At 60.1% G+C, this 11040-nt stretch overlaps 1 protein-coding gene across 5 annotated transcripts; it reads right to left on the bottom strand.

Moving 5' to 3' along the window:
* Positions 1-3351: 3351 nt before the first annotated feature.
* Positions 3352-10297, bottom strand: PML (PML nuclear body scaffold). Of its 5 annotated transcripts, none has more exons than XM_041418681.1 (8): positions 10178-10186; positions 8761-8859; positions 7622-8199; positions 5842-6419; positions 5188-5225; positions 4866-4934; positions 4590-4761; positions 3352-3765 (listed from the first exon to the last, which is right to left on the bottom strand). In XM_041418681.1, the coding sequence occupies exons 3-8, from the start codon at positions 8197-8199 to the stop codon at positions 3677-3679; spliced, it is 1524 nt and encodes a 507-aa protein (XP_041274615.1). In that variant the 5' UTR covers positions 8761-8859; positions 10178-10186; the 3' UTR covers positions 3352-3676. The 5 variants fall into 5 exon arrangements, with proteins under 5 accessions (XP_041274615.1, XP_041274619.1, XP_041274620.1 ...); XM_041418685.1 differs by having other exon boundaries at positions 4590-4758; XM_041418686.1 differs by having other exon boundaries at positions 4590-4755.
* Between the last annotated feature and the right edge of the window lie 743 nt (positions 10298-11040).

Below are 11040 nucleotides of genomic sequence, written 5' to 3'. Positions count from 1 at the left end.
GGCCCGGCCCGGCCCCGCTCCGGCCGCAGCCTCCCCGCGCTCCGCCCGGCCCCGCGCCGGCGCTGCTGTGTCACCGGAGGGGCCGGGCCTGCGCCGGGAAACGGGAATTAAAGGCACCGGGAGCGGGAACGGAGCGGGGATGGAGCGGGAACGGAGCGGGAACGGAGAGGGGATGGAGGGGGGATGGAGAGGGAATGGAGAGGGAAGGGAGTGGGGATGGAGAGAGAATGGAGAGGGAATGGAGAGGGAATGGAGCAGGAATGGAGAGGGAATGGAGAGGGAATGGAGAGAAGATGGTTTGAGAATAGGATCTCGGGAAACTGAGGCAGCACTGGGGGCAGTCCCTTGGGATCTGTCTCTCTTTTCCTGCTTTTTCCCCCGTCTTTCAAAGATGCTCCCTACAACTCCACACCAGGGGGATTTGGGGATTATTTTTGTGGGATCTGGGAAAAACTCAGATGGGATGGGGGAGAGAGATCCCAGAAAAGGGAAACATCCATGGAGAGATGGATGGATGATGGATGGATGGATGGATGGATGGATGGATGGATGGATCGGGGCAGGATTGGTGCAGGGAAAAGCTGATCCTGATCCCACAGCCTGGGACTCTGGGAATGACGTCCTGGATCATTTGGGATCACTGCAGGATTTAGAACAACATCCTGATCCTTTGGGATCACTGAGATTGGGAATAACGTCCTATCCCTTGGGATAGCTCCCCCTCCCATCCCTCCCTGTCCCTCTCTCCCCTCCCCTCCCCTGGCCTACCCAGGGGTGACCGAGGGACCTTCTCGGGGACACGTGGAGGGTCCGGGTGGGCGCGTGACCACTGGCGGTGTGACAATGGCAGTGTGACAATGGCAGTGACAGTGTCAGTGTCACAGGGTCAGTGTCACAGCGTCAGTGTCACCGTGTCACATGCGTCACTGTCACAGGGTCAGTGTCACAGTATCACAGTGTCAGTGTTCCCAGTGTCACCAATGTCAGTGTCACAGTGTCAGGGTCATCGTGTCAGTGTCACAGGGTGTCTCACAGTGTCACACGTGTCAGTGTCCCCAGTGTCACAGGGTCAGTGTCACCAATGTCACACTTTCAGTGTTACCGTGTCGGTGTCCCCGTGTCGGTGTCCCCGTGTCCCCAGAGCAGCGCCAGCCCGCGAGCCGCTGTGCGAAGGGGACACCTGGTGGTGGCACTGCCTTGTCACAGCCAGCCCCGCTCGAGACAGCCCGCGACACGCGACTGCCACCCAGTGCCACCTGCATGGGGACACCCAGTGCCACCACCTCCAGGATATCCTGGGAGAAGGGGTTGGGATGGGGATTTTGGGGTCCCTCTGTGTCCCCACATTCCCCTGACAATGTCACTTTTGGGGACACCCTCGAGGCCATGGAATTCCGGAATTCCCAGTTGGGAATCCCAAGGGCCGGAATGGGGACAGGGCCAGGTGCCACCCCTGGGCCGGTGTCTCCATGTCCCCAAAATCCTGGAAAAGGGATCCCAATCCCAGCTGGTGGCTTGGGGCTGGGTGGGAACAGCCTTGGAGTGAGGAATGGCAATTTAATCCAAGGAAAACATTCCTGGAGTAGGGAGCAACAAAAAAGGGGTCTGGGAATCCCAAACCCAGCCGGGATTGAGGCAAGAACACACAAATACCAGGAATTTAACCATGGAAAACACTCCTGGAGTGGGGAACCCCAGAACTGGGATCTGGGAATCCCAAATCTGGCCGAGATTGAGGCAGGAACACTCAAATCCCAGGAATTTAATCCATGGAAAACATTCCTGGAGCTGGTGTGTCTCAAAAAAACCCCAAACAGGATCTGGGATAAAAGCAGAGCCCCAGATCCATTCCCTGTTTTCCCTCAGGACAATCCCACACCCTTTTCGTGGGAAACGGAAATTCCATTTCCCTCTTTCCCAGCAGCCCCAGATTTGTGGGAATGTGGCTGGAAGAGGCTCCTCCATGCATGGAATGTGGGAATTTTATCCCTGGGATCTCGGGGATTTTTCCCATCCTTAAAATCAGATTGGTGCCTGGATCAGTGCCAGGAGCAAAGAGTGGGGACAGTTTCACTCCAGAATTCCCAGTTTTCCCTCTGCTTGGGATGGGTTGGGAAAAGCAGGGTAGGAGGAGAACAGGAAGCAGCTGGAATTTTATCCCAGAGCAGCTTTATTGAGGGGAGAGATAAAAAACCCGGGATTTTAAGCCCTCATTACACCAATAATTACACAATAAATTACCTCATTACACAATAAATGAACCTCAATCCCAATCCCAAGGAATTCCCTGCTCCAGCTGCTGATGGTGGATCCCAGAGGGGATCCCACCCTTGGGATCATCTCCCCACCTTTGGGGGGCTCGGGAAGGGGATCTGCTGTCAGGGATCCCAACTCCCATCCCAAATTTTATTTTGGGATCGACCCAGATGGGATTGAAGAGGAGAAGAACATTCCCAGGAAATCTCAAAGCCTCGAAGCGGAGATGCAGCAGATCCAGGTGGGATTTGGGGCCACTCAGGAACACCAGAGCTCAGTCCAGGAATAAATCTGGGATTGTCCAAGAAGAGGAAAGCCCAGAGGAAATCTTGGAATGGGAGGCTGGGAATTGCGGGATGAGGCCAGAGGATCCCATGGGACGTCAGCAGGGAGGCGGCTCCGGTGTCACCGTCACCAGCACGGTGTCCTCGTCGCTGTCGTCCGAGCTGCAGATGATGATGCTGCTGCCCTCTGCAAGGGAAATCCCAAAATTCCAGATCCCATGAGATCAACGTTCCCGAGCTTTGCACCAGGAACCAAACAGAGCGTGGAGGCAACCCCTGGAATGGTGGTGACTACATGGATCCTGAATTCCATGGATCCCTCATCCCACGGATCCTGAATTCCATGGATCCCTCATCCTATGGATCCCTCACCCTGTGGATCTCCCACCCCATGGATCCTTCATATGGATCCTTCATCCCATAGATCCTTCATCCCATGGATCCTTTACCCCATGGATCTTTTATCCCATGGATCTTTTATCCCATGGATCCCTCATGCCATGGATCCCTCATGCCATGGATCCTTCATCCCATGCATCCCACACCCCATGGATTCCTCACTCTATGGATCCTGAATTCTACAGATCCCTCACCCTTGGATCCCTCATCCCATGTATCCCTCACCCCACGGATCCTTCAGCCCATAGATTCCCTCCTCCCACAGATCCTTCATTCCATGGATCCTAAATTCCACGGATCCTTCAGCCCATGGATCCCTCACCCCACGGATCCTTCAGCCCATGCATCCCTCATCCCACAAATCCCTCATTCCATGGATCCTTCATCCCATGGATCCCTCACCGGTGGATCCCAGAGGGGATCCCACCCTTGGGATCATCTCCCCACCTTTGGGGGGCTCGGGAAGGGGATCTGCTGTCAGGGATCCCAACTCCCATCCCAAATTTTATTTTGGGATCGACCCAGATGGGATTGAAGAGGAGAAGAACATTCCCAGGAAATCTCAAAGCCTCGAAGCGGAGATGCAGCAGATCCAGGTGGGATTTGGGGCCACTCAGGAACACCAGAGCTCAGTCCAGGAATAAATCTGGGATTGTCCAAGAAGAGGAAAGCCCAGAGGAAATCTTGGAATGGGAGGCTGGGAATTGCGGGATGAGGCCAGAGGATCCCATGGGACGTCAGCAGGGAGGCGGCTCCGGTGTCACCGTCACCAGCACGGTGTCCTCGTCGCTGTCGTCCGAGCTGCAGATGATGATGCTGCTGCCCTCTGCAAGGGAAATCCCAAAATTCCAGATCCCATGAGATCAACGTTCCCGAGCTTTGCACCAGGAACCAAACAGAGCGTGGAGGCAACCCCTGGAATGGTGGTGACTACATGGATCCTGAATTCCATGGATCCCTCATCCTATGGATCCCTCACCCTGTGGATCTCCCACCCCATGGATCCTTCATATGGATCCTTCATCCCATAGATCCTTCATCTCATGTATCCTTTACCCCATGGATCTTTTATCCCATGGATCTTTTATCCCATGGATCCCTCATGCCATGGATCCCTCATGCCATGGATCCTTCATCCCATGCATCCCACACCCCATGGATTCCTCACTCTATGGATCCTGAATTCTACAGATCCCTCACCCTTGGATCCCTCATCCCATGTATCCCTCACCCCACGGATCCTTCAGCCCATAGATTCCCTCCTCCCACAGATCCTTCATTCCATGGATCCTAAATTCCACGGATCCTTCAGCCCATGGATCCCTCACCCCACGGATCCTTCAGCCCATAGATTCCCTCCTCCCACAGATCCTTCATTCCATGGATCCTAAATTCCACGGATCCTTCAGCCCATGGATCCCTCACCCCACGGATCCTTCAGCCCATGCATCCCTCATCCCACAAATCCCTCATTCCATGGATCCTTCATCCCATGGATCCCTCACCCCATGGATCCTTCATCCCACAGATCTGCATCATCCCCACCCTTGGTCAAGATTCCCATTGAATGGGGGGGCAGAAAGGCCGGTAAGGATCCCATGGGATGAGGAAAAGCGGGATAATGATGACAGTGACATTCCTGGTGCCCACCTGTGTCACCGACACGGACGCAGTTGTGCTGTGACGTGGAGGGGCCGGGCTCCGTCCGGAATTCCCACTGGAATTTGGGATGGCTGGGACCCGGCTTGTGGTCACATTCCAGCTTCAGGATTTTGGGAGACATCTGGCTGCCCCTCTCCACGCTGGGCAGCGGCCGCTTCTTCCAGCAGGGGAGTGAGAAAGGATGGAAAAACGGGATTGGGATTGGGGTGGGATTGGGACTGGGATCCCAGCAGATCCCACTGGGATGGGATGGATGGGCCTCACCTGCTCCACGTGGATCTCCTCGACGCTGGGGGAGATGCTGTGGGGTTTGGGATGGATTGGATCCTCTTCCTGCGGGAACAGCAGGGAGTTAGGATGGACTTGGGTCCCAGTGGAGTGGTGGGAACACCCTCGGGAATGGGGAAACTGAGGCATGGAGGGTTTGGGATGGGTCTGGGGGCTGCTCCCATGAATTCCCCAGGGATGGAGCAGTGCTCGGTGGGATGTGGGAATTTGTGGGTGAGGAAAAGCCTGGAATACTGGGATGGGGAGGGAAAGGAGAGGTGCAGGTTTGGGATGGGGCAGGAGCACCCCGATGTCTCACCAGGTTGTTCTCCAGGGCCACCTCGACCTCGGAGACATCTGGGGATGGAGAAAACCAGGATGAGACCTTGAGCCAGAGCTTCTGGAGCCGGGAAGATCCCACCCGGCAGCTCCAAACCCCTTCCCTGGGATTGGGGTGGCCCTGGGGGCTTGGGAGGCTCTGGGGAGCCGGGAATGAGCGTCCCCAGAGCCACCGGGATGGGGGACACCCAAAGGGGCTCCACAAAAACAATGGAGCAAATCCCGGCTCTGGGAGGGTGAGGAGCTGGAGCAGGGAAACAGGGGAAAGGAGGAGGAGGAGGAGGAAGGAGGAGAAGTAGAAGGAAGGAGAATAAGGGAGAGAAGGAGAAGGAGGAAGAGGAAGAAGTGGAGGAGGAAAAGGGGAAGGAGAAGAAAAAGAAGAAAAAAAGAAGAAAAAGAAGGAGGAGAAGGAGAAGAAGGAAGGAGAACAAGGAGAAGGGGAAGAAGGAGGAGGAGGAAGAGGAGCAGGAGGGAGAAGAGGGGGAGGAGAAGGGGAAGAAGGAGAAAAAGGAAAACAAGAAGGGGAAGAAGGAGAAGAAGAAGCAGAAGAAGAAGACGACAAAGAAGAAAACGAAGAAGAATCCAGCCCTGCCCCTGCCCACGGAGGGTGCTTTGCAGCCGGCCCAGCCCTCACCTGGCCGCCCCGTGACTCGCTCCACCAGCGCCCGCAGCCGCGCCCGGCACTCGGCGAAGTCGGGGGGCTCGCGGAGCTTGGGGGGCTCGGGCGGCCGCAGCCGCCGCAGCTCCATCAGCGCTCCCTTGACGAAGGGCTGCATGTCCATCAGCTCCTGCTCGCCGCCGTAGCGCCCCAGCCTCTCCACCAGCCTCTCGGCCGCCTCCAGCCGCAGCAGCGTGCCCTCGGCTCCGCGCAGCTCCTCCGCCAGCGCGCTCCGGCCGCGCTCGGGCCGCGCCTCCAGCAGCGCCTGCAGCTCCTCCGCCTCGCTGCGCACCAGCTCCTGCAGCCGCTCGGCGCTGGCGCGGACGCGCTCCCGCAGCCGCTCCCGCTGCTCCTCCCACCGCGCCGCCTCGCCCCGCAGCCGCGCCAGCGCCGCCTCGAAGGAGCGGCGGAGCCGCTGCAGGTCCCGGCGCAGAGAGCGCAGCTCGTCCTGGCGCCGGCGGCTCTCGGCGCGGAGGTCCCGGAACGGAGCGTGGCGAGTGTCCAGCAGCGCGCAGGGACAGCACAGAGCCCGCTCGCAGCGAGGGCAGTAGATGCTGGCAGGGGGGACACGCGGTGGCATCAGGGACATGCGGGGGTGGGTACAGCCGGGAGCTGCTCCGGGGGTACCGGGATTGGCTCCCGGGATGGGGGGCATGGACATGGATCAGGGATGGACAGGGGTCAGGGATAGACAGGGGTCAGGAATGGACACAGGGCAGAGATGGACAGTGGTCAGGGATGGACAGGGGTCAGTGATGGTCAGAGGGCAGTGATGGTCAGCAATCAGTGATGGACAGGAGTCAGGGATGGACACAGGGCAGGGATCTACAGCAGTCAGGGATGGACAGTGGGCAGGGATGGACACTGGTCAGTGAAGGTCAGCAGTCAGTGCCCATTCCAGGACATCCCAGGCCATGCCCAGCCCCCTCTGGAACCTTTCCCCAGATCCCTGCTGGAGCTCCCTTGGCTCCCGGGGTCTCTGAGGGGTCACTGCCATCAGTCCCCAAACACAGGGGACAAAATCCCCTCGGCAGAGCTTTGGGGACAGGATGGGATTTGGGAACAGGAGGGGATTTGGGAGCGGGGTGAGATTTGGGATGGGGGAGATTTTGGATGAGGTTTGGGGATGGGAGAGATTTGGACACAGGATGAGATTTTGGCCCATCCCACTCATGCACATTCCAGGCTGGAGCATCATCCCCAAACGTCCTGAAGCAGGGTGGGATTTGGTGACAGGAGAGGATTTGGGGACAGCATGAGGTTTGGGTACAGGATGAAATTGGTGGATGGGGGGACATTTGGGAGCAGGGCGAGATTTGGGGACAGGATGAGATTTGAGGACAGCATGAGCTTTGGGGACAGAACGAGTTCTGGGGACAGGACAAGGTTTGGGAATGGGATGAGATTTGAGGACGGGACGAGATTTGGGGCCACGGCAATGTTTGGGGACAGGCTGAGCTGTGGGGACAGCGTGCGATTTGGGGACAGGACAAGTTTGGAGGACAGGATGAGATTTGGGGATGGGATGAGATTTGGAGACAGGACAATATTTAAGAACAGGACGAGGTTTGAGAACAGCACGAGGTTTGGAGACAGGAAGAAGTTTGAGAACAGGACGAGATTTGAGAACAGGACGAGGTGTGGGGACAGGACGAGGTTTGAGAACAAGACGAGGTGTGGGGCCAGGACAAGATTTGGGGCCAGGCCGAGGTTTGGCACCACGCCCACCCCGGGGCCCAGGCCGAGGTGCTCCCACCTGCACACGCGGCTCTCCTCGGGGTGGCTGGCGCTGGAGCAGAAGAGGCTGCAGGAGCCGCGCGTGTCCTCCAGGAACTGCCGCGCCGAGCCCGCCCGCAGCTCCTCCACCCTGCACACCCGGTGCGCCTTCTTCTTGTGCCACCACTGGTGCTCCTCCAGGCAGCGCCCGCAGAAGAACTCCTCGCAGTCCGAGCACCACACCAGCGCCGCCTCGGCGCGGCAGCGGCTGCAGCCGGGCCCGCCCGAGCTGCGGATCTGCCGCCAGAGCTGCAGGCGGCTCCGCAGGTTGCAGAAGAGCAGGTTGTCCACGGCGGGCGCGCCCGTGGCCGCCTGGCAGCGCGGGCACTGCTTGGTGTCGCTCAGGCAGGCCGGGCACAGCGTGTGCAGGCAGCGCAGCAGCCGCGGCTGCGCCGAGTCCTGCCCGCAGCCATCGCACCGCAGGAACTGGAAATCTTCGTCTTCCTCTTCAGCCTCATCCTCGCCCTCCGCGGGATGGGACGGAGGGGAGGCGGGAGCGGCGGGGCCCGGCTCTGGGGGAAGCTCCGGTTCCGGTTCTGGCTCCGGTTGCGTCTCCATCTGCGGAGATGCGGGATTGTCCCGTGGGATGGAGGAAGTTTGGGCTCGGCCCCATAAATCGCGCCCGGGGTTCTGCTGTCCCGCCCCTCGCAGGTTCTTCCCCACCCTCCCCGAGCTCCCGGCCTTCCTGGAATTTGGGATTTCCTAAGCGCCGGTGGAAACGAAAGCAAAAGAGTTTTGGTGCCTTTACCGCCACCGCCCCTTCCTGCCTGGACAGAGGGAAACGCGGGGACACCCTGGCAGCGACCCCAAAACCTCCCCGGCAGTGACCCCAAAACCCCCTTGGCAGCGACCCCAAAACCCCCCGGCAGTGACCCCAAAGCCCCCTTGGCAGCGACCCCAAAACCCCCCGGCAGTGACCCCAAAACCCCCGGCAGCGACCCTAAAACCCCCGGTAGCAACCCCAAAACCCCTCCGGCAGCGCTGTCCCCAGCACCAGCCCAGTCCCCAAAGGTGTCCCCAAAGGTGTCCCCCTCGCCACTCCTCACCCCCCCCCGATAAATATTTGGGGGAGCTAGAAAAAGCCGGGACCCCCATTCCCACCCCGCCCTAAAAACGCACCCGCCCCCTCTCCCCGGGCAGGAGCCGCCCGCGGGGGGCTCCGCTTTGTCCCCGTGTCCCCCCCGGGGGCTCCGCTTTGTTCCCGTGTCCCTCCGGTACCTGCGGAGCGCGGCGGGGCCGGGAAGCAACGGGAGCGGCGGGAGGAGGAGCGGGAGAGAGGGCGGGGAGAGGGAGGGAGGGGAGACCGGGAGCTGTGGGGCGGGGCCGGGGGGATGCGGGATCGGGACCGGGATTTTGGGACCGGGATGTGGGACCGGGATGGGGATTGTGGGACCGGGACCGGGATGTGGGGTCTGGTGGGGATTCTGGGACCAGGATGGGGATGTGGGACCGAGATGAGGATTGTAGGATCGGGATGTGGGATCGGGATGGGGATTGTAGGATCGGGATGTGGGACCGGGATGGGGATTGTAGGATCGGGATGTGGGACCGGGATGGGGATTGGGGGATGGGGATGGGGGACCGGGATGGGGATGTGGGACCGGGATGGGGATTGTAGGATCGGGATGTGGGACCGGGATGGGGATTGTAGGATCGGGATGTGGGACCGGGATGGGGATTGTAGGATCGGGATGTGGGACCGGGATGGGGATTGTAGGATCGGGATGTGGGACCGGGATGGGGATTGTAGGATCGGGATGTGGGACCGGGATGGGGATTGTAGGATCGGGATGTGGGACCGGGATGGGGATTGTAGGATCGGGATGTGGGACCGGGATGGGGATTGTAGGATCGGGATGTGGGACCGGGATGGGGATTGTAGGATCGGGATGTGGGACCGGGATGGGGATTGTAGGATCGGGATGTGGGACCGGGATGGGGATTGTAGGATCGGGATGTGGGACCGGGATGGGGATTGTAGGATCGGGATGTGGGATCGGGATGGGGATTGTAGGATCGGGATGTGGGACCGGGATGGGGATGTGGGACCGGGATGTGGAACCGGGATGTGGGATCGGGATGGGAATGTGGGACCGGGATGGGGATTGTAGGATGGGGATGTGGGATCGGGATGGGGATTCTGGCACCAGGATGGGGACGTGGGACCGGGATGTGGGACCGGGAAGGGGATTTGGGTCCGGGAAGGCGCTGCCGGTACCGTGGGGGCGGTTCCGAGCCCCGCCGTGCCGGGTCCGCTCCGGTCCCAGTCCGTCCCCATTGTCCCCGCGCGTGGGGCCGTGCCAGCCCCGTCCCCCCCGGAAGGGACATTCCCGGCCCTGTTCCCGGCCCTATTCCCACCCCAATCCCGGCCCCGTTCCCAGGATCCCCTCCCTTCCCACCCCGCGACACGGGAGGATGTGGCACGGCCACAAGGCCGGGGCGGGGATTTTGGGGACAAAACCCTTTTGCCACCCGCTTTTGGGGCTGGGCTGCCCCGATCCCAAATCCCCGCGCTCCCGGAACGGGATCCGCTCACCGGGCCGGGATTCGGGATGGGATCCGCTCCGGCGCCGTCACATGACAAAGCCACCAGGAAGCGCCGCCGCTCCTCTTTCCTGTCCCCATCCCCGCGCTGGCGACAACGCCACCTCGCCGAGTGTCGCCGGAGCGGGGCGGGACCGCGGGCGGATCGCGGAGCTCCTGGGAATTGTCCCCGCGGGGGCACCGGGGCTGGCACCGCGCGGGTTTGTCACCTCAGGTGGCAGCGAAAAAACCCAAAATGTGTTATCATTCCTCAGCCCAGGAGACCCCAAAGCTTGTCCTGATGTCCCGGGAATGTCACCAGCCCAGCTGACCCCAAACTCTGTCCCCAGCTGACCCCAAATCCTGCCCTGGTGTCCCTGGAGTGTCCCCAAGCAAGGTGACCCCAAACCTTCAAGTGCCACCGCCCAAGGGGACCCCAGATCCTTGAGTGTCACCCTGAGCCCTTCCATGGTGTCCCTTGGCTGTCACCAGCCCCAGGGGACCCCAAATCCTCAAATGTCACCTCCCTTGGTGACCCCAAACTGCCCCCGGTGACCCCAAACCCTTCTGGGTGTCCCTCGAGTGTCCCCACCCCAGGTGACCCCAAACCACATAAGGGTTGGATCGGGATCCCGGAATTCCCTGGGATTTGCCCCATTTGGGGTCATATTCCCAACACCAAAATTCCCAGTTTGGGAATCCTCCTTGGGAATGGCAGGGTTGTGGTCGGGATCCCGGAATTCTGTGGGATTTGTCCCATTTGGGGTTGCATTCCCAACCCCAAAAAGTCCTGGCAATCCCATAGGATCCTCCTTTGGACTGGGATCCTGGAAATCTGTGGGATCAACTGCTTTGGGGTCACATTCCCAACCCCCA

This window comes from Onychostruthus taczanowskii, unplaced genomic scaffold (genome assembly GCF_017590055.1).
Source record: "Onychostruthus taczanowskii isolate IOZ18803 unplaced genomic scaffold, ASM1759005v1 scaffold6, whole genome shotgun sequence".
NCBI lineage: Eukaryota > Metazoa > Chordata > Aves > Passeriformes > Passeridae > Onychostruthus > Onychostruthus taczanowskii.
Note: the sequence above shows the minus strand (reverse complement) of the source record. Positions and strands in the feature narration are given on the sequence as shown.